At 32.7% G+C, this 24,720-nt stretch overlaps 1 protein-coding gene across 2 annotated transcripts in view; it reads right to left on the bottom strand.

Moving 5' to 3' along the window:
- LOC110033122 (peptidyl-prolyl cis-trans isomerase CYP95) overlaps positions 1 to 22,546 on the bottom strand; it is a 35,462-nt gene extending 12,916 nt beyond the window's left edge. For both annotated transcript variants that reach the window (XM_020736993.1, XM_020736992.1), the window contains exons 1-8: positions 22,444 to 22,546; positions 21,677 to 21,811; positions 21,311 to 21,365; positions 17,839 to 17,927; positions 17,519 to 17,543; positions 13,616 to 13,654; positions 11,172 to 11,289; positions 45 to 205 (exon numbers count right to left, since the gene is read on the bottom strand). In XM_020736993.1, coding sequence (XP_020592652.1) covers positions 45 to 205; positions 11,172 to 11,289; positions 13,616 to 13,654; positions 17,519 to 17,543; positions 17,839 to 17,927; positions 21,311 to 21,365; positions 21,677 to 21,754 — 565 coding nt within the window. In that variant the 5' untranslated portion in view covers positions 21,755 to 21,811; positions 22,444 to 22,546. The remainder of the gene's footprint in view (positions 1 to 44; positions 206 to 11,171; positions 11,290 to 13,615; positions 13,655 to 17,518; positions 17,544 to 17,838; positions 17,928 to 21,310; positions 21,366 to 21,676; positions 21,812 to 22,443) is intronic.
- Positions 22,547 to 24,720: the final 2,174 nt, after the last annotated feature.

Genomic DNA, 24,720 nt, shown 5'->3' on the forward strand with positions numbered 1-24,720 from the left:
TTAAGCATAACAAATGAAAGTTAAGATGTCATTACTAAAGTTACCATTTTCAGCAGCAAGTGCTCCTTTGAATTTTTCATCATCAAATTCACCACAATCAACTATCTTTACTGGAAAAACCGGCCTACTATCATCAACATCTACTCGCTCCATCTTTCTCAAAACTTCATGTCCCAGGATAAGCTTTCCAAAGACAACATGCTTCCTGTGAATAGAGCAATAACAACAAGCTTCAAACATATATAATTCAAATGAGACAGCAAGATCGGGGCAGTATTGTAGCAGAATGTGATCAGGGTTTACGTAAAAAATTCGAAGAACTTAAATTCTCAGATTTGCTCAATACGGGGATTCCATGGATTTAATTTACATTTGTAGCACCTCTTCCCTTTGGGAAGACAGAATAAAAATAAATGGTGCAATACACTATGAGACAAGAATGAAAACAGAAACAAGGGAGATAAGGGAGAATTGCAATGAGAATAGTGACAACCATGTCACGTTTGATGTGAAGGAGAACATCTGGGTTATGTGAATCTCAAAGGACCAGACACAATGGAAAGCAAAATCAAATCAGATGGATACTAGAGGAAAGGCAGAAGAGAAAGAGTGGCAGAACAAGAAAAAAAGCTTTGATTGTATCCGAGATTTTGGAGTCAAGTTAAAACTGCAGCATTTGCCCAATAATTTATCAGAATTGAGTCATTTTATCTAGTCGAATTCAACATATAGAATTCAAAACAATGTTAAAAATTAAACACTGCCACAATTTACTATATTAAAATTTAAAGGAATTACTAAATGCAACTTGTAGCCAAACATCCCCTTAATCAAGGGACTTTAAAAATCCACGTGGCAGGTGCCTACATTCAAAAAGTGATTAAACCAACGCAAGATAAATACATCAATATGATCTCAATATTGAACTAATACAAGTAGGTGCAGCATGTCCCTTCAACGTCCCAAATTTAGGGACCCATTAGGACAAATTCAAAATAATTTGAAAGTTATAGAAAGAAGAAACAAACTGCGGTGTAAATAGAAAGTAATTTTTTTTTAAAAGAATCCCAGATCTTGTATAACGGTTGCCTGTTTACTTTTCCAACGAATGATCAGCTTTCAAGATTCCTCTCTAGCATAGACCATAAGATTACATTTCATCTAATGAAATTTTCTAAAAAATAATAATCATCCATGATCAGAAGTATCTGTTTCTGCAAAAAGTTGAATTCAAAGTATACAATCTTTCATGGGATAATAGAGTAGACTCGGATCCAAATTAAGTCAGATTGCGAATGAAAATTGATATACTATAGATTTGTTTTTAAATAAAATTCCGAGTAAAAAAATGGCACCATATATTATAATGGATTTCAGCCTATTTCAGAGATTGCAACATATTTCAAATGGGAAGTCTAATCGTCATAAGTTTTCATGGAAATTTATGCTGTCTATTTATTAAGAGTGTCTTCTAGTACGCATTCTTATAAATCATCATACAATCCGTATGGATCATACAATTGCTTTCCAAGAAAACCTTTAATCAGCAATGGGCTTTTTTGCATCTGGATTAATTCTGTAACTTTCATTTGAGATTTAAAAACTTCATTAAGTAATCCCTTTGCACAAAGTTCGTTTCTTCTCTTTGCTATAGTGGTCTTATCCAATGAACTATTTATCTGATTTGTTAACCAATTTTCAAGAACTGGATTCGTCTGGCAATTGAATCAATGAAATCTATGAATACTGTTCTAGCATTTACCAATTTAATTTTTGGCTGTTGTGATATGTTTTAATTATGGGAAAAGTTTTTCAAGATGAAGAAATTAATGAAACTATGCATTTGCTAAAATGTCCAATGATTCCAAGAGATGAGGTTTGAAATATTCAAATATAAAAATGGACGAAGAAATGTAAATTGTACAAGTCAAAATTCAATAACAAAATAATTAGTTCTTCAAATTGTTGTTTTAAGATATTACAATTGTTGTGTGTCAATTCTTGTTTACTCAATTAATGCAATTGCAGAAAATTTAAAAAATAATGTCATAATAAGCAATTTAAAATATTTTGAGAATGCATTTCAGGATGAAGAAATTAATGAAACTATGCATTTGCTAAAATGTCTAATGATTTCTATGAGATGAGCTTTGAATTATTCAAATAGAAAAAATGAAGAAGAAATGTAAATTGTACAAGTGAAAATTCAATAACTAAAATAGTTAGTTCTTCATTTTTTAATTTAAGATATTACAATTGTTGTGTGTCAATTCTTGTTTACTCAATTACTGTCATTGCATTAAAATTCAAAAATAACGTCATAATAAGCCATTTAAAAAAATTAATAGTGTAAAATAAGGATTAAGATTTGGCTGCACTAGAATTCCCTCAAGTGACTCAAAAAATAGATTCATGTAGCAACCCAAATGAAATGACTTGACTATTTTTTTAAAAGAAAAAACTCAATTGAAGTTATATTTTCTTTCATCCTTTCTAAATTGCCGTTTCCAGTTCACATAATTATATTAATTTCACGCTGGTTTAGGACAGACTACGTGCATTTTTTTTTTTTTGAGGGAGGTTGGGTTCAGATTTAGTCAAGTCAGTTACAAGTTGGGATTTTAGACCCGTCTAATAAACAGGTTTGGTATTGTTAGATTGTATTCCTATTGGATCATTCTCGAATCAAACACAAGTTCAAGACATGAACCAAAATTAACACCTTCCCTTGAAATCAAGTACAACAAAAAAGATATCAGCATACAAAAAATAAAAGGGATCTAACGACGAGTTTAATGCAAATGAATCCTTGAGCACGTAAAGTACTATAGGTTCCATTTCTCAATGTGCCAAGAGAAAGGGTCTTACGAAGGCCGCTGATAAGCAATTTGGAAATTTGGACAAACATCTCTCCAATGCAGATTTGTGTGATAATCTTATGGACAATGAGAGAGCATGCAGTTCAATTAATATCTTAACAAGTTGAGATTTTCAACACCTTCCGAGTCCATTTTCTTGTGAATTTCTTACAAGCATAATAAAGCTCTTTCAAGATTGCCCGAGAAAAATTGGTTGATTATTGAAATTCTGACGGTGAGCTCAAAAGGAAAAAACATGAGAATTATAAGATGAAGCATCAAAATGCTGATCTAATGACTCAGGGTCATTCAAGAAAGGGTAAAGTTGTTCTTAACGGAAAGAAAATTGCAAGAAACCGCAATGTTAAAATTGCGAGGCAAAGAGATGCATGAAAAAAAATACTACATTAAATATAAAAGGATCCCAATAAAAGGTATGCTTGTATATCTAATGTCATGAATCCATCTTTGTTGATGTTTCAAACCATACTTAGTCGATTGATTTTAGCTCTTAAATTTATAAGGACGATACCAACAAGGTATTTCTCCATCTAAGTAACCTGAAACGCAGCAAGCAACATTTATTTAGAAATTTTATTGCACTCAAATTTGAAAACCATAAGAACTTTTAGATTAGCTCTAAGTTATGGATTTATTCTTTATTTTGAAAACATTTTTATGCCCTAATTTTGCTAGGATTTTTTTTTCTATATTGGTAAAATGTAGGATAAATTTTATATTTTGAAAACTCCATGGTCAAAATTTAAAAAAAATATATGTTATTGGAACTAGTTTTCTACTGGGCTTTTTATATAAGTTTAATCTGATACATCGTTTAAATTCAACCATTTTTTTATGCATCGTAATGAAAAAAATAACTCTCCAAACTTATACCACCAAAGCTTAGATTGTATTTATTTAAACAAGAAAAAAAGATTAGTAAGTCATGACATCTAATACATTTTTGATATTAAGCTAACGAACAAGTCCATTAAATGTGCAAAAAGAAATAGCCAGGTTTTGGTAGTCATGCACATTGAATATTTGCGGATATCATCCTACAAGTTTCAATGGTAGATGTGCTCTCCCAATTATTGATTGACCAAATTAGAAATCCTTATCTCCAGTTTTTGTTTGAAAAAAAGAAGGCACTAAAATGTGCTGTAAAAGATAAGATATGCATGTTCCATATACAATGCAAGATATACCACAACAAAATAATGTGGTAGGAAGAAGAAAGTACATGCGAACAAAAGTGATAAATAGTATGAGTATGAAACCTAAATTTCTTTCATCTCTTTGAAGTGAAGCAGTAGTCAGTAGCAACAATGATATATAGCAAGCAGCGAGAACAGCATATGTTATAAAAAGAGTTTAATCAAAAGTTGTTCCTCAAACATTGCTCAAGTTATGAAAGAGATGGAAACCTAATTCAAACAATTTACTGATATGATATCTTGTTGAGGCTAAGTTAATAAAACTCACTTCAACAAAAATTAAATTATAGTACAACTAAAATTTAATAGAATTTAATTTATTGGTTGTGAAATAAACTCCAAAGAATATAGATTTTCCATCCTCATAACACGCCAAAAATTGTTGAGACTGTTAAATTTCCTAAGAATTTTGAACTCCATATGAGCAAAGTTTTTCACGTAAGGACTGAGAGCATAACGGGAGTGGTTTTCCAAATCAAGCGAAATTCAAAAGATAGGGATCAAAATGGCCAACCTAAAACAAAAAATGAAATAAGATCCACAAGATCACTTTGAAGGGCAACCAATTAAAGAACTACACAAACAAAAAATAACTTTTAAACAGTTTTAAAAATTACAAATTTAGAGACACTAAAATTGAGATGATCTTTAAAGCAGGGAAAATCAACAATTCCTGCAAACTACACCTCACCTACAAGAGTCTGATTTTAACGTCAAATTAGAAAATTATCCTAATTTTATTTTTATTCGGCATGAATTGAGTAAATATATGTCATGACAATATACCATGAAAGCAGTTGGAATCTACGTTTAAGAATTAAGTTTGGGTTATCGTTAATTACCAAAAGAAGCTAAAACCTTTGATTACAAAAGGGTATAAATGCCCTAACAAGCTTGAGTGATATTGAATAATATAAAGCTAGACTTGTCAAGAGCTTCAATCCAAACACGAGGCAATAAATTATCATAAAACAATCTATTTTGTCTCAATGATTCATTGATGATAGACATGACCTTAGAAAATTATTTTGAATAAAAGTTACATAAAATGGATGTAAAATTACATTTTAAATGAGAATTTTCAAGAGGTGTACATGACTCGGCTTGAAGACTTCTATGATCATAACGGCAGTCATCTGCCTTGCAAATTAAATAAGTCTATGTAAGAACTAAAGCAAGCCTAAGCCTACAATTAACGGTACAAGAAATAGCATTACTACTATAAACTAGAATGATTTCATTAAAAATATTAAAAATTTGCACTATGGTCCATAAAATAACATATTGCTATTCACTAAAATGGTTTCATAAAGAACATTGAGGATACATACCCCTTTCAGTTCATGCACTCAAATGTATCTCTTTTTGTAATGCAGGTGATATTTTACCTGCTACTTATCCGGGTTTGTTGAAGGGAAAACTTATACTCCTTTTACAAAGCTTCAAAAAGAAGAATATGAAACCTCTTATGAAATTGGAAGAAAACTTATTTGAAAAAAATAATTAAGATTATTGGTTTTTACACAAAAGACCTAATTGAAAAAAATTTTAAAAGATTTAAAATGATAAACTGTGCTCCTACCGTTTTACCCACGATGGAAGATAAAAAATTCAACAAAATTGATGTCCACAAAACAATTTAGAGAGGAGAAAATGAAAACTATCCCATGTGTAGCAATAGTGGGAAGTTCGATGTATTTTTAACTAAAAACTACATGCTTACAGATATAAACGCTGATCATTTGGAAGTAGGCGGGCATTCAAACTTTGATTTTGGTGGATGTCCAAATATAAGAAAATCAAGCTCAACGTAAATTTTCTTCCCAGCTACAGGTGTTTTATCTTAGAGAATCAATAAGCAAAGTATAGTTGCTTTTGCTTGTTATGAGGCTACATTACAGGCATTGTTATTGAGAAATTTTGATTTTGAATTGTGAGTCGTTGCTTAATATAGCAAGCCAATTAACAATTTTGTGCCAACTAAATTACAATTTTCTTTTCAAAGGATGATAAAACTGGTAAACATAGCGATCGCATGGATATAAACTATATTGTTTTTAAAGACCATATTAAAAAGCACTCGGTAATTAACAACAAATAAATATTGAACTTATTATTGAAATTCAGAATAATGCGGAATTAAACAAGAATTTTTTCATTGAAATGAACGAAGGTATAAATAACCCTTTGCATGAATCCTAGAAAGGAAAAGTGATAAAAACAAATTAAATAAAAGAAAATCTATATCGCCTAATATTTCCAATAATCAATTCCTATTAATTATTCGGAGATAAAGATAATAAAATAAAATAGGAAAGCCTAAAATAGGAAAAAAAATAACTCCTAATCCAAATAAATAAATATAAAATTGGAAATAAAATAACTCCTAATCTCGAGAGATAATTTATTTCTCATAACTTTTCATAGGAATAATTTATTTCCTAATATAACTTCTAACACTCCCCCTCAAGTTTAAATATGATAGAAAACAATGTTCAATTTGTATTTGAAAAGATCAAACAATATACGAGGGAGATCCCGTCAAGTAGAATTTGATGTCTTTAAACTGAATTGTTGTTTTCTTTTACTGCAGAACTGCATGTATGAAGGCTCCTACAAATAATGTTACAGTAAACAACTGTGATTGTTTTATAGTGTAGTTCCTACAGTGTCTGTAGATAGACAGGAGACTCTTACATGTCATGTTGTAAGGGAATTTGAAGGAAAGTAGACAACCTGTAGAAAAAAGCCGACTTTTAGTTGACTAGGATTGTCTTTGAATGCAGTTTCTGCCGTGTTTATAGGTAGGCGGAATGCTGTTACGGGTAATGTTGCAGAGGAGTTTGCAGAGAAGTAGACAACTTAAAGAAAAAGCAGCAGGAAAATATTTCGAATGAAGTCCTGTGGATCTTCTTCGAAAATCCTAGCATCAGTTGGGATGCAGAGCACTGGTAAGAGAGGACTGTTGTTGTAAGACTGTGGAAAATCAGGAAAGTCGAACTGGTGGAAATCAGAAAGCCGAACTACTGGAAATCTGGACGACTGCACAAAATCAGGGAAGTCGGGCTGCTGGAAACTAGGAAACCAAACTGTTGCAGGGAACAAGCACCAAAAACAACGAGAATGACCTCCAGTAATAGGGACCTGCAGAAAATAAGGGAAGCCCGATTGCTGCAAAGAAAAGCTTTGAAGGGGGGCCTACTACAAGTAAAGAACAACAGGAAAATCTTGGGGCTGGGAGGGACAGCAGAGAAGCCATCAACACATAACTCCTAAGAGAAGGGATGCCAGTGAGAGGAAAAGATGGGGACAAAGGTTCAACAGAAACTTACCGGGAGAGGCCGCTCGTCAGAGGGCGGCAGAGTCAAAGCTCCTGGCTTGGGAAGGGCAAACTGACAGGCCAAGCCTGCAGGGAGAGGAGAAGAAAAAATCCTTCTTTCCAATACCAAGACGAGTGCACCACCCTTCCTGCATAGAGGATGGCAGGAAGGGAGTCTTGTGGCTAGAGTACGAAATTAGGCTCCAATACCATTTTGAAATTCATAATAATTCGGAATTAAGCAGAATTAAACAAGAATTTTTTCATTGATATGGAGGGTAAAAATAACCCTTTACATGAATCCTAGAATAGGAAAGATAATAAAAAGAAAATAACATGAAGGGAAAAATACATCACAAAATATCTCTAATAATCAATTCCTATTAATTATTTAAAGACAAAGAAAATAACATAAAATAGGAAAAGAAACAATTCATAATTCAAGAAAATAAATAACTCCTAATACAATAAAATAAATATAAAATAGAAAATGAAATAACTCCTTATCTCAATAAATAATTTATTCCTCATAACTTCTCGTAGGAATAAATTATTTCCTAATATAACTTCTAGCACATATGATTATTGATCTCATGACTACCAAATATCGATCCAATAATCTAAAAATCATGCGAACTGTACCGAACTCTAATAAGAATATAGCAGAAATTAAGGCAAATAAATATTTTATTTGAAGAACATCAAACAACACAATACAAATACATAAGAAAAGGACCTACGAGAGGTAGGCGATTTCTCCCAAATCTTTTAATTTAAAGGGTAGGAAACCTCTCACAAACCCTAACACTAAGACTCAAGAACCAATCTCATGCATAATCTCAACGCTGAATATATTAGTCATATTATACTAAACAATAATAAATGACAAATAACAAAATCGCCCTTGGGATAAAAAAAGACAGAATCGCCCTTAAGAATTAGCATAAAAATACTCCCCTCCCAAAAATTCACATTGTCCTCCATGTGAAAAAACTATTGCTAGATCAATATCGTATTGCTCTCACGTGGTGTCATCACCTGGCAATCATTTTCATTTAATCATAAAACTTTTAGTGACACTCACCGTATCGAAATGTCGTCTTGTCCACATCCTTCGGTCGCATCTGATTGTCCTGACTTTCAATCAATGTTAGAGAATATTGTAGCCCCAAATGCCTCATTCAATAGCTCATGAATCACTGATATCTCAGTTAACTATGTATATGTATTTCTTCCATGAGATACCACTCGATCAAGAATCCCGACTCTGCATCCTGAATCACCCTCATAATAGTCTTCAACATCACCAACTTCTTGCACAAATTGATTCTCTGCAAAACACCATCATCTTGTCTCCCTCCTGAATACTCTGCAGTGTTCAAATCAGTCCCTTACAAACTCCCACATTTTTCACCACTTGCCTCTTTCCCATCATTACTTTTGAATAGCCTTTCACCCGAAAGGCTACCACCACAAAAAATACTAGCACAGTTGGATACATCCCTCCGTCGGGTTCCCACCCACCCACTATAGTTTCCTATCCCAAGCTAAAATTCTTCGAAGTGATATTCTCCCTTGAAGATCAGCATCTTCAACTTCCAAATTCTAGCATCTCCACCCCAATTTCCTCTTCTTTGAGTATTTTATCCCATGAATCGAGGTTTGTTGATCATAACCATATCACATCTCGTCTACTCTACTTCCTTCTCATGCTCCCTTTGCATACACCTCCATATTTCGGCCCAACCAACTCTCATGACAATCTCTCTCACACCCCCCCCAGCAGAGCCCAAGGAAAGGGTTCTTCAATGTTTATACTTTTCTCCTCATGTTCCTCTAGTTCGATATCTTTCCCCTTCAATTAGCCAAAGATTCTTCAGTCAACTCTTGGTTAAGGTTTACAAATTCAACCGCTAGCAAAGTCTTGGATTTCATCTCCAATCTTTCGAATCAGATTTCAACTGAGGAAAATTTTTCCTTTATCCCAAATTTAAGTTGGCTCACGTCTTCCTTCAATTACTTCTCCAAATTATTTATTTTCTTTGTTGTAATTATTTCCCAGACATTTTGATCACAAAATGCATGTCCTGATCCAGTCAACATCCTAGCTTAGCTCAAATTGCAACTGTTTCGTGAGGTCACGAAGGTGATGTTACATGGCCTTGATCACATCTTCCAAATTAGCCCAAATGAAGTCAAATCATGATTGTATCACAATATTCTTGTCACTGTACGCAGCGATCCAAATCGTCACTTCCCAGTCAGCTCTATCACAATTGTATTGCCTATACACAATCCAAGTACAATCACATCATTGGAATTGCTCGATACCTTCGGTTATGTCGTATGCTTCCCGCTAGGTTGAATTGTGTGATCCCTTCGATCTTGTCATTTTCTTCCCTGGTCAGTTTGATCGCATGAAACCTTCCTTCCCAAAAGTCCCAAATTTGATTTCGGAAATCCTTCCAGGTGCTTGTGCGCAGCGAGCCCCTCTGATCTAAAACGATTCAATAGTCGAGATAAATTACTTTGATATCATTTGATAGGATTATTGGAAAAAATTAAGGCAAGCAAACATTTATTCAAAAACATCAAACAATACAACATGAATGCATAAAATAAGCCCCTAAAATTCGAGATATAGGCAATCTCTCCCAAATCCTATATTCTCAAAGCCTAATCTTAAGACTCAAGACCCAATCTCATGCATAACCCTAACCCTAAACATATTAGCACATTTATACTAAACAATACTAAATGACAAATGACTATATTGTCCTTTGGCTAACAAAAAACAAAAATTGCCCTTAGACACTGACGTAATATATTCAAACTTCAATTCATATTTATTGATTACTTCCCTCACTTTAATCTTCTGCACAAAAAAGAATGTCCAGTTTTAATTTAGACAAAATAAGTTATTCCTTAAGTAAAGCAAAATGTGCTTAACCAACAAATTTATATCTATATTTTTTGATAAATGAAAGAAAATTATGAATTTAAAAATATGAACGTCCCAATTTTATGTATTGAGACTCTAATGTGGGTATTTAACTGTCACATTATGGATAAAATTTTCATATAATGAATAATGTGACTATCTACAAAATCAAATGGGAAGATTAAATAACATCATTTACAAATTCTTAACTTTAGAAACTTAAAGCCACTTATTAGAGAATATTCAAAATAATTTGAAATTTAAAAGCTCCACAAGCAACTATCAGCTTGAAGTGAAAAGCTAAGAAAATATTATTTTAAAGAATGATAGATAAGTTTGTTTTCCCATTGAGCGACGAACTGTTTTGAAGGAAATTTTCGAATTTTATTACTCATCCATGCCAAGAAGAAAGTTTCCCGCATAGACAAATTTGAAGTTTTTGGTCTTTAGACGAGCTCTTATGTTTTACAATTTTGTGACTTCTTCCTCAAAGAAGAAGTTACACATTACTGCATAAAATGTTCAGATTGACCCAAAAAAACACTTCCAAGCATAACAATCTACAGAAATTTCAACTGCTCGTGGAGTCCAAAAACTGAGCAGAAAACTAAACAAAAAAAAAGTAGTGATTAACCAAGTCATATTGTATGTAGAAATCTGATAGATCACTACAATTCAGAAACAATGCTTTAATGCACCTCATAAATAGCACTGACCTTAAAATTCCATTCAAAAATGGCAAAGGATAACAAACCTTAAGTTCCGTTTATGCAAGAAATCCAAACAGACATGGACAAACTAAGGAATACATGAAAGAAAAGTAATTGGAAACAAACCCATCAAGGTGGGGAGTGGCCTTAAAAGTGATAAAGAACTGGGAACCATTTGTGTCACGTCCAGCATTTGCCATTGAAAGAAGTCCTGGACCATCATGGCGAAGAACAAAATTTTCATCTGCAAATTAATTAAAATGACGCCAATAAGCTAAAAAAATGAGACGCTACTTCAGCCATCATTTTTGCTCAGTCATCATACAAAAAGTGAAAAAACACTCACAAATAATTCACAAAATATTCATAATTTCTTCCCCAAATACTACAAGTGTTCTTCAAAGATATACATAAAAAAGAGTGACATGACAAATATTTTTAGTACATGCCAGACATAAAATTGAAATTTAAGATCATTAGTTGACAAAAAAAACGGATCTATTTTTAATAAATACGTCAAAGGAAAAAACAATGAAAAGTTTAGTAATAATTTTTAAGGAAAGTAAATATAACTAGCACACAATTCTTAGGTATTTACATATCTCACACCAAAACTTCCATATTTACAGACAGTATTTTGGTGCTTTAAACCTATGCATGAAAATGTGTATTTTCATTTAAAAAGAGGTAATAATGCTATTTTTTATGTAAGAATAAAGGTTCGGGTGATATGTACGTTAATATGAAAGTTTAGGTGTGAGATATTTTTCTGCATAAGAATTGTGGGCTATGTAAGTAAATGCCCCTATTTTTAATTATTTCTTTCAAGCTAATCTTCCAAAAGACCACTAGAATTGCAGAAGTTTTCATAGGATGCATGAAATGTAAGCTGCAACTAGTTAAAGAGGTCGTAACAAGATGCAAACAGAAAAAACAGAACTGAAAAACCAATGTAAATCAGCACAATAAAATAGGGCAATGGTAAACAAGTAAAAATGGTAAAAACATTAAATACATGTTACCACAGTCAGCTTAAAGAATACATCAATGGAGAAAAAAAGAGACAGGTATATGCAGCGCTAATTGAGAAGGTCAAGTTTCTAGAAACTGGAAGTAAGAAGTTCTCTCCGAACAATTCAAATAAAATATGAAAATTGGAATAGAATATTCAAACAAATCAATTGAAAGCAGATTCCCTATTTATACCAAACAACAAATCTGACCAAAAATCCAGACAATAAAAAAAAGATTGAGATAATTTAGTTTTTCATCAGACCCTATAGCGGTCGCATAAGCCCCCAAAACCCCATAATGAGTGATGAGCAAAGGAACATCATTTTTTTTTACAATTGCATCCACAGGCCCTCAAGTTTATGTATGTGATATGTTGAAAGGGGGATCAAGAGAAACGCTGCCGCAACTACATCTATTAGACAGCACGTTTATTTTAACATAACAATAACAAGACTATAAAGAGTAGCCCAATGTCTAAAGTGTTGTAAAACCTCAAAATAATTAACCCAAAAATGAAAAGTTTAAGGCTAGGAAATTTTGAAAGCAATCAATTCTTGGGGGAAAAAATTCAAAGGGTTTTAATATTATTCTAAGAAAAAAAAACGAAGAATCATTTAGAAAACTAAAATTGACATTGCGTCCAACCAACTTCTAAACAAAATTTTCAACCAAAAAAACAAAAAAAACCAAAAGAACATTTAAATAAAAATGAACTACAAAAGGAAAGGTATAAGATCATTCAAGAGCAAGCACCTTGAAATTATAACAGCTAGATTTCCCATTTAGAGAAAAGCAAGCAAAAAAGTTTGTTAATACTTGAAACTCAAGCTTTAAGATCTATAATGTGGGAACACTGAAGATGTGGCCTAAAAAACTAGATCAAAAAGCTCTTACCATCGTCAACAACAATTTTAAACTCTTAAACGTAGAAACACCTGACATGGACCCTTAAAATGACTTGTATTTACCATTGCCATATAGAAAGATACAGCAGTTGTAGATAATTACCATATTTTCAAAAGCCTGACTTCAAAAAGCCTTTGATTGGATCCAACAACAGAGGTAGGTTGATTCAGTAATGGTTGGTCATACAAAATTCAAGGCCTAGGTAAACCAAGATATCACAGAAATAAATAATGTCAAATCAACTACCAAAAAGTAATCCCCATAAACCAAAATTGATTGAATAACTTATTTTCTTCCAGGTATTAAATGAAGCCTGAATTACAAAAGAAAGGTTTGAAATAACAACAAAAGTTGACATATGTTATCAGGACCATTTACCAACAAGAAAAACATTACATTTGCAACACTTCAAGGCTATGTAATCAGAGCAAAGAATTAATTCACTTAACCGAAACCATATGTTCTCCAGCTCTATATTATCAAACAAGGCCAAAGCCCAAAATAGCGCAAGCATCCATTTCACAAAGTAAGCAAAACACAACAAATCAATCTGCAGCAGTAAAACACATAAATATTGAAACTAATCATCATCATTGCATTGGCAAAACACAATACTGAGGTGTGATTAGACAATTTAAATCCATAATTACCCGCAAATTTTCCACCATAGATGCTCTCTCCACCAGTTCCTGAAAACGTGAAAAAAAAATTGTAAGACATAATAAAAAGGAAGATGATTTGATTTTTAAATATGTAAAAAATAAAAAGAGTTAGAACGGAAAAACAAAGAGATCCTGAGAATGACATAATTTCAGCTAAAATAACAACAGGACTGCAAAAATCACCAACTCCTCGCACGAGAAGGATACAAAGAAAAAAAAAATCCAATGCTTCGGATTGATCAGATTTTGATGAAATAACTAGGGAAAATAATCGATGCGTAAATCAACATCACAATTAGCCATTATTTTTTATTTTTAAATTCTAATTTGAATACAATTTATTTTATTTTAAAATTTTAATTTAATTAAAATAAATTAATTTAATTCAAATATATAATTGAATTTTAATTTAAAATAAAATTTATTTTTCATTTTAAATTTGCATTTATAATTTACATTTAACTTTTAAAAATTCAATTACCATCCATTTCTGCTCAGTGCTCATATGGTGTTAAAAGTCTGAAAGTATTTATTCACAACTTTTATAAAGTCAACCCTTTTCCCCCTCACGACTTCCACACCAACTCTCTGAAACCTAAATCTATATAAATTCTGCTCACATTAAATATCAAAATATGTCCCTAATCCAGCCCATAAAACTACTCCAAATTAAATTCAATACAAATCCAAAATAATCATTAATTCTTCATTTAAACATTGCCTAAACATTTGTTAGTCCTTCAAAAATGTTGCATAAAACCTATCCTCTGATCCTCACCAAAATCTTCTCAAAGCTTGGACCAATTCTTAATCTTCAACACATCAAATCCAAACGCCAACTAGCTTTAAACCCTACTACAAGTTGACCTTAAAACAAGTTCAATGTTTCCTTAATGCATCAATAAATCGCTCTTAAACTAAACCCAATTCCTTGCTTAATGCTAGACCCTAGCTGCTACTCCAGCAACGCCCTTCATTTCTATCAAGATTTACAGCACACATGTATGCAATATCACAATCAAAGCACCTAAATTGAAAAACTTCCTCAGAAATGTGCAGCCATGTTTCAAAGCTTTTAAAAATAGGTCCAAAACATGGATCAACCACAAAATAATTCAAGATTAACCAGCGTTTAACATTTTAAGGGCTGCCAATTTTGCCCATTAAGAACTAAACTTAGTAGCAACCAATTTGGTAAGGGAGGATTAAAAATTAAGCTCTTTTTTGGAAACATGTATGCACCTACAAATTAAGTAGATAAAAGGAAGCCCATGAGTCATTACTAACATTGAATTGCATGGAATTAAACCGCTAAGGTTAAGAATATAAAATGCATAATCCCAACAACATATGTTAAAAAATAACACAAAACAAATTCAATAATACATAACGTCCTTTGACACCATCAAAGGCTAAAATCAAAACAAAAATATAGTTTTGAAAAATTAAACGCACTCTTCTGTGTGGAAAATGGCATACGAGTAAAGTAAATTGGATTAAAAGGAACCAATTTAGCAGTAAGAAACTCATACTTGCATTGAGTTCCTAGAAACACCATATGTGGGTATGGGAATGAGTGGGATTAGAAATTGAAAACTAAATATGGAATATTTTTTTTAAAAATAAAAACAAAAACAACAAGCCTTTATCCCACTAAGAGGGGTGAGTAATTTTTTTATAAATCCCAAAAAAAAAATCTCCCATAATAGAGAATGTATGGTAAATTATTACGCAAAAAATAAGAAATTGAAAAGATTTTATTCAAACATAAATAGGGATACAAATGAGCTAACCACGATCAAGCTTCGGTAAAGCCAATAAAGCCTAACAAACTATATGTTTGATGCTAATGATTTAAACATATAGCCGAAAAATTAGCCATATTGGGTTTGCTGACTTTGCTCAAAATTAGTACTATACATTCAGCATTTTTTAAATTGTTCGGAGGAATTTATATATTAATAAGAGAAAATTAAATTTATATGAAGTTATTTATTTGATATATATTTATACAAATTTACATAATTTTCTAAGTGTATAAAATATGGGAAAATTGATACAAGAATAATATTTAGAAGCCATCAAATAAGCCAATAAACTATCATTAAAAGAGTTCTTAAGTGAGAACTTAGCAAGCTACTTGTTAAACAACCAATGAGTTCATTAACATAAATGAACAAGGGGTTGATGCGCTTGTTCAATTATATGACTACCTTTTAAAAATATGTTCAAACTTACTCAATTATGTAAATAGATAAGTATAAATGAGCCTTATACAAAACAAGAATTGAGTTGTTCATCAAGTGCACTTATTCATGTACAATCATATATATAAATCAATTTATAGGTTGGCAACTTAAAAAAATAAAATAAAAGACCCAATCATTTTTAATGAAAGTTTTGGTGAACTTGACAAGCACTAAATCATAATCAATCTCTTTTGTAAGCCATGACTAACACTTTTTATCATTACTCTCGTGGTATATTTAATCAATTCTTGGATAAGAATAACATAAATTGGGCAACTTCATCACAGTTTCGATGTGGCACCATATAATGAAAGAAAAACTAACATGAAAAAATAAAATCATTTTTAGCTGTCATAAGAATTCACAATATAAACTTATTTCTCTTCAAATGACACTACTACCAGAACAGGTAGCTGTTGTCAGCTATGAGAACAAGACAATTCAAAAAAAAAAAAAAACTAAACTAGCATTTTCAAAGAAAGGCCTTCATTTTCTTTTTCAAGTATGCCACTGACGCGGGCATCAACATAGCGGGCGCCAGAGCGCCAAATAGCGGAAGCGGGAGTCGCATCCGCTACTACACCGCACGGGCCCAGCATTTTGAAGGCTGGCCAGCCCCCCAAGCTAGTGAACTATCATCCAATTGTATGGGGGCACTTTTTAGCTATCCAGGGCTTACACAATAGAATTTTGTACTTTAGGTTTTCAATTTTGATTGTGTTTCTATCAGAAGAACCGTCGATGTCTTTCCTTTCGAAAATTGTATCCAAGGAATAGTGATTCTCCAGCTGCATCTCGCTCTCGAGGTGATATTTATCCTTTCCCAACCACCCCACAACCTTTCCTTCCCCGCCGATGCCGCCACCGCCGCTGCCATCTTTGCGTCAGCCACAGGAAAACAACCCTTTTTAGCTTTTTTTTTTTTTTTTAACTGCAGTTCCCGCCTTTCCAGCCACCACATCCTTCCCCATGACGCTCCCAGGTGTTCCCCTGCCACCATCCCTACTGCAGCCGCCCATAGACAGCATTCCTTTGCTGTGATCCTGCAGCCATCAACCATCCCTACCATTCCTGCCTCCTGGCCACCCATTTCCCCCCATTCCTGTTGGTTACCAACGTTGTCCCAACTTCCCTATTGGGTTGCTGCCGCCCAGGACAGCAGCCTTCCGCTGTTGTGCCGCTGTTTTTTCTGCAGTCCAGCACATTTCCTATCCTAACAACGCCTTACCTAGCCCCTTACGGCCTGAACCACCACCACCACCTTGAAGTAACCGTAATCAAGTTTGTGTGTCGTGGTTGTTTTTACTTCCTACTTCAGTTGTTTGGTCGTAAATTCCCATTTGGTTTCAGTTATACTATTTGGATTACCCATTGTTGTGTTTGGGTTAACTCTAGTATCAATTTCCTTGAGAAATAACACTGCTATTAGTTCCATACTAGAAACTGAACTACATTGAGAGGAAAAAAAAGAACAAAAAAGCAATCCAATCAATTCTCAAAAAACAACACCTTAATAGTGCAATCAAAATAAACATCATAGTGCGTAAACCAGCCGATGCAAAATTATTCATTTGCGATGAATGAGCAAAAAGCGCAAAATGCTCAACATTAAGGTTGAGGGAAAAAGCAACAGATAGCATACCATCACGTTTCGAAAAATCTCCTCCCTGCAAAATACAGCAAAATATAAGAACATTTTAAAGAAAGAGCTCTAGTGTAAACAAAAACGCCTTGGCTAGGGATAACACTGTTAAATAGGATATAATATAGCAAATCACAACCTTAATTACTAAAACCCAAGAAAAGGGGCCCTGACCATCTTTCCTGTATCCTACATCATAAACATGACAAACTGGCCAGTATATAAAATTGTTTGCATCTAATTCTAGGCAACTCGCGAGAATATGCCAACAATCACTCATTGCACTAACAATTTATAGAAAAAGCACCAGAGTAACATACTTGTGCCATGAATCCTCCAATAATACGATGAAAAATTGATCCTTTATATTGAAGTTGTTTCCCTGTTGTGCGGCCTATACCCATTTCACCTGTCATAAAACAAAATAAATGGATAATAAAATGAATTCATTCATTTTAACATGTGTATCAAAAAGGAAATAATTATAATATAGTCTATGTTACGTTAAATACATATCATAGCTCATTTAACGTTAAATGAAAATTAATAAAGTTACATAATAAAATGGCATATTCTGAATAGACATATAGCCATGAAAAGAATGAAACTTAATTAAAAATTATTAAACATAGTATGAAAACTGTGAATAGTTTAGCATATCACGCCTATTCACGGTCAGTCACATAATATGGCATATTCTGAATTCTGAATTGACATATAGCCCAAAAAATAAAATGAAACTTAATAAAAAATTAGCATCCGTAGTATGAAAACTGTGATGGTTTAGCGCATCACACATATCCAAAGTCAGTAAATAATATGAATAGGATTTCAACTTCTATGAGCAGGCATCAACGCAATCATGCACTTAAAATACCTTAACAAGTATCAGACATTAAACAAACATGCTTTAAATAAGTAACATAAAGAAATCTCAAATTGTTCTCATTTAAACATTAAGAATAATTAATAATTCCAATTTTTAGTTATATTGGCATGAATGATAAATCAAAAAAAAAAATGTAAATATAATAAAGCTCGGTTTGCACAACCTACATGTAGTATCAAGTGGAAAAATTACCGACTTAAATAATAAAAAAAGTTTACTTCAACAAATTTAATTGAATGAATTCAATGAGAAAAAGATTGGCATGATAAGTAATAATAATATGTAAATTTAACAGCACAAGCTCAAATGATTGATGGAATCATTTTCAATATTGTATAACTTAATAGAAAAATCAAAAATTTTGAAAGTTATAAAAAATTAAAATAAGAATAAGTTAGCATGATAAGTAATTTCCCATGATAAAAAGGAGGATGAGACGAAATGCAATCTAAAATAAAATAAAGAGACTAAGAAACAGCCAAGAGCTGAATGCAATGAGAACAAGCCTAAATATAGATATGCAAGTAACGAACAAGAGAACTTGCTTGACTTCAAAATAAAATATTTTTTTAATCAGGCCATGTTCAATTCAAATCAAAAGTATTAAAATTCATCGCGACTTCCAAAATTTGAGTGACGACTATGAATTTCAAAAAATAAATAAATCAATTCCTGAATAAAATTATCCATAAATTCGTGTCTGATATTTCATATAAATTATAAAGGTGTACATTTATATATGAAATATAATAGACATACACTGCGTATACGGACACATGCCACACATGTAAGTTTTGATGATAGGTTACATGTTTCATCCAAACCATGTAGCCAGTAATGCACAAAGTTCCTCTATACTCAAATCATGCCCACAATGACCACGTTTGGATCACACATCCATCTTTGACACCTCCTTGGTGATTCTATCCAACTCCACTATCTCACCACCCAACTTCACCAACCATGCCTCCAAAAATGAATTCAACCCAAACCAATCTATAATAAAAATAAAAGTAAAGTTGATGTGAAGGGTGAGTGATTGTGAGTGGATAAGTGCACTTGACAACAACTTGATAAATCTTTGTATGAAGCTCAGTTATTTACATATTTGAATCAATTTAAAAAAGAAATTTAAAAAGATGTCAGAGAAATGAACAAACTTTAACACCAACTCCCCTGCTCAATTATGCCCATGAACATGCTCACTTGCTCTTCAACAACTAACTAGCTACTAACTTGATAAAAAATATCATACAATGAAAAGGATTACATATTTGATAGCTTATTATTTAAAAGAACAATTTTCTTGTAACGCATACGCTTCAAGAGAGAGTTCAACAATAAGAATGACGACAAGCTCTTATCCCATTAAGTGGGGCCGGCTATATGAATCCAATTTCTTTATTTTGACCTATTGAGTATCATGTTTTCATTTAATTATGATAGATTAAGATATTTTTTTTATAAAATATGCCCAGTCTTTTTAGGTCTACCTCAACGGTACTTTTCTATCACACAATAGGCTCGATGCATTCCTCCACTTCAACCAACCAACATGACTTTAACTAATAACATACCCATCTACATCAGCATCACTTTGAACAATAGACCCGATATATCTAAAACATTTACATCTTTTAATGATTTAATCACCCAATAGTCACAACTATGTCACTAGTGTTGCTAATACTAAAATTACAATCCATGTATTCATTTTTAATTCTACTCAAACGAAGAACTTTAGACTTCAATGTAGACCTCCATAATTCAAGTTTTTCCTGAACTTTATTTTTTAGCCTTATCCACAAGAAGGATATCATCAGCAAAAAGCATACACCAAGAAACAACCTCCTGTAAATGCCCAGTATGAGCATCCATAACTAAAGCAAAAAGTTATGGGCTTAAAATCGATCTCTGATGTAATCCAATTGAAATAGGAAAATACTTGGTCAATCCTCCTGCTTGAGCACAGTACTTGGTCAATCAGCTTCAAGAAAGAGTTCCAACGAAAAAAATTTCAACAAGCAAGTTGAAGTAAGCAATTACAATTTCAATTAAAGAAAAAAAGCCAATAACTCTTAAGCTAATAGTTTCAAATTTTTGACATAACTATCAACCCTAAATGCACATCATCCATGACAAGTATAAAAAATAAATTTCTACATACACTTTAATGGTGATATGGAACTGACTTTAAGCATGTCAGACTCAATTCAAATTGAAGATCAAATGTTCAAATAAAATTTTAGGCTAACTTAAGACAAAACATTAATCTTATTAGATAAAATTTTGACTATAAATCAAATTTATAATCTATATGCATGTATTATATTTTTGTAAAATTATGTCATCAGATATATCTTAAAACAAACATGTAAATAAATCATATTTTGGGTTGGTTTGAGCTAAATCAAACTAATTCAAGTGAGACATGTCCAAGTTTAAGCAAAATAATTTCAGTTTAGAGCCAAATAAAATTATAGAAATTGTAAATAAGTTTTAAGTTTGAAACTTAATTATCGATTGAAATAAGTAAAACACAAAAATAGATAAATTTCTTTTATTACCATGATTGAAAAAATTAGGATTGCATAACTAGAACTTCCAAAAAAACTTTACATGGTGCGGATGGACCTGCTTAAACACAATTTACAGAAATAGTACATATGAACTTTTATCATCATAATGAAGAGCAAAATCAAGTTCAAATAATAAAATTTATTGATAAAAGGCTCGTGATTAAAGTGTCTGTGATGCATTAAGTCAAAGGATTGCTCATTGTTCAGTGTGGTGGCCATAAACCACAAGAAAGCCATAGTTACACAACTTGCATTATGAACACAAATGCACAATGTTTAAAAATAATTACCAGTGGAGAAAAGAAAATGATAAGAAATAATTACCTGTGCAGAGTGCACGAAAGTTTTCTGCAGTCTTGGGGACAACATCATAAAAGAGCTACAAGTCATCAAATAGTTTGAGTTAGAATGTTTAACAGCACACACAACATGGTTCGATCTGATCAACCATACAACATATCTATGTTTGCTTCTTTACGTAGTGTAAAAGTTGAGTTCAAACATTTTTTTATGGACTATACGATGCATTCTTACTGTTAAACATGAAGCTACTGGTCAACCATGAGGCTAGGAGGAGTTTTGTAAGTATGTATGTTTGAATGTATATGCAGGTAATCATCTTGAATGTCTATTCACTTGTTCAAAATTTAAAATTCAATAATTAATCCTAAAAATAAAGTGAAAAAATACCTCAAAGACCATTCTTTTGGGAGATCCACCATCAAAAGATATGTCTAAGAAAACGGTTCGATTTTTTGTCTTTGCCATTATCGCAACTTAAACGCATGAAAACCCTTCGAATAACTTAAGCAAAAAAGAATTAGCCTGCAAAAAATACCACAAGACTAATTTAGTACAACTGCCTTCTAAAATAGTCCACGGATCCATGTATAAATCATAGCTAGTTAAAAAATAATCAAATTTATAAGTATTTGAACAATAAGACAACTAAATCTGCAATTAAAGCTGTATGAACATGCCTGCTATGATGAAAAAAATGAGAGTTCTAAGCTTATTCTCCACAAAAGCACGCCATAAACACAAGCAATAAAAATTAGAGAAAATTTCACGCTTTTTCACATTATTGTGATGCAAATAATTATATGACGACAAGAACATAATATGTATATTAAATAATTAACGATCGCGATAAGAAAGAGTGCAAGAGGTCATAGATCGGGGGAACCGAGAGGAGAATAAATGGCTAGTCCCTATTAAAATACCAAAAACCCTATATCTGAAGTGAACCAAAAGCAAGGGCCGTCCATGGAAACCCTAAACTTAGCAAACAAGCAGAAAATCAATGAAGAAAGGCTGGAACGGTTTGTTCGGGGGAAAAAAAACGAGACCCCTGCACCAAAAGCCATCTCAGGAGATTTGAAGGGAGATTCTTCGCATTCAATAATCAATGAGGGAGAATAAGATCGAGAGGAGGATTCTAAGAACCGGAGACATACCGATACGGAGAAAGGAGATGCCAGGAGCAGCTACTGCCGCTCCCTGCCACAGAAACCGGAAGATGAAAACCTAAGCGGAACTTAGCGTGATAGAGGCGACACCTTTATTCGTTCGTTCGTTCGTCTTTACAGATATACCCCCAAGCAGCCAGCCTATTCACCGAATCGGTCTCACCACGAGTAAAAATTATTCATGGAAGCTTTGCCAATTTAAAAATGTCTAGTGGAATATGGTCTCACTATTATTATTTAGGTTTAAAACTTTATTATATTACTTCCGATTCAGCCCGAATCTTGCCCAAGCTAAAAAAACGCACTTTTATCATTTTCGCTTCCTACCAATTAGAAAAAATACGTATTTTGTCCCCTTAGTATAGAGATTCACAGCATTCTCATTTTGTTGTCTTTCTAGGAACCATTCGTATTCGGTGGACCTAGTTCAATGAAAGTATTTCTTGACGAGTAAATTTTGCTAAAATCTCAAAATATTTGCTAGAAACATTACAATGAGCTGAAATCTCAAAATATTTTCGAAAATCATGAGAATGAGTTGAGTTTAGATGCGACAGAAGAAATTCGACAGATAGGTTATACTTGTTCAACTGCAGATTTAGATTTTAAGGAATATTTGTTTTGTTATTGAAGTTTGCTCGGTTTTTATCTGACGTGTAACGCTAAGTTTCTGTTAGGGTGGAACGTAATGTTATTTAGGTAATATCACGGTGATATACTGATTGTTTTTAGAGTTGTTTTTCATTTATGATTGTTCTTTATAGTTTTAATGGGTTAAATAACTGTCATAATGAAGTGTTGTTCTCATCGTCGTGATGGGATTAATGGGTAACTATTATCGTCATCGTAATGGTGTAAAAGTGTTACAGTATCATTTACTTGTAACGTTACTGTCGTGGGGATTTAGTGTTATTTTGGTAGTATCATAGTGTTATTAAAATAATATTGGATCTGCTAACTTTATTTTGTTTTAGTGTATTATGTTGACGTTTAATGGCGTTATGATTGTGTTATTGTGGTGTTATGCTTGTGTTATTGTGGTGTTATGCGTGTGTTTTTTGCCTGTAAGGTCTCCTTATGGTGGGATGGTAATGTGGTATTATTTTTGCATTATCATAATGTTATCTTAGTGTTATTTGATCTAATTAGACATTTTATCGAAGTCTTATATTGTCATTCTAATTGTGTTATCAGGGTTTTATTGTGGTTTTATCACGGTGTTATGTTTCTATTATAGGCTTTTAACGATGATGTTAGTAAAATTTCTTAACGGGATTTGATTGGTCTGTTATATTGTTATTGCAATGGTATTATTTGGGTTGTATTATGTTATTATGATGGTATGATTTATGTATTGTAGTCTTGTATTAATTTTTTTTTTTGCTAATTCTGATGTTTAAATTTGCAGTCACCCGAGGCGGAGAAATTGTTTCATGCAATTGTCCACAATGAGAATGAAGTCTATGAACAATATTGTGTATATGCACACCATATTAGATTTACTGTGCCAAAGGAACACAGTGGTTTCTAACTGAATTTAAAGAAGATTATGACAAAGGACTTTGTTTGTGGTAAGGCTGGTTTCAAGAAAGAGTTGAAGGACACTATCACGGTGAGGTTCAAAAGAGCGGACACAAGGACTGGTAGTTCAGTCATGATCCGATATTTCGTTGATTTAGAAGGCAACTGGTCGGTTAAGAAATTCATGGAAAGTCACAACCATCCGTTGGTGGAGGACGGTGACAATCATCTATTGTGTTCCAGCAAAAAGATGTGTGACATCAGTGCTAATATCCTCAGATCAATGATAAAATCAAGGATTAGAACCAGTGATGCATTCAAATTCCTCGCTACTGAGGTCGAAGAAGTGGAGAATCTTGATTGCACGAAGAGGGATGCGTATATTTCATACAGAGAGAGAGAATAATTCAAATTGAACTATGGGATGCTAATTCTCTAATACAATTGTTCACTACGCGGCAAGCGGATGATCTAATGTTTGCGTTGGACTTCCAAATTGATGAGTCGGGTTGTTTGGTGAATTTTTTATGGTGCGATGGGATGTTCGTGATTGATTATAACTGCTTTGGGGATGTAATAATATTTGATGCAAGTTATAGACTGACTAAATACAATTTATGTTGTGCTCCGATTGTCGGTGTGAATTACCACTGACAGAATATTCTCTTTGGTGTTGATTTTTTGTCAGATAAAACGATTGAATCATTCAAGTGGTTATTCAAAGTCTTTATCCGTATAATGGAT

Source organism: Phalaenopsis equestris, unplaced genomic scaffold (genome assembly GCF_001263595.1).
Source record: "Phalaenopsis equestris unplaced genomic scaffold, ASM126359v1 Scaffold001093, whole genome shotgun sequence".
NCBI lineage: Eukaryota > Viridiplantae > Streptophyta > Magnoliopsida > Asparagales > Orchidaceae > Phalaenopsis > Phalaenopsis equestris.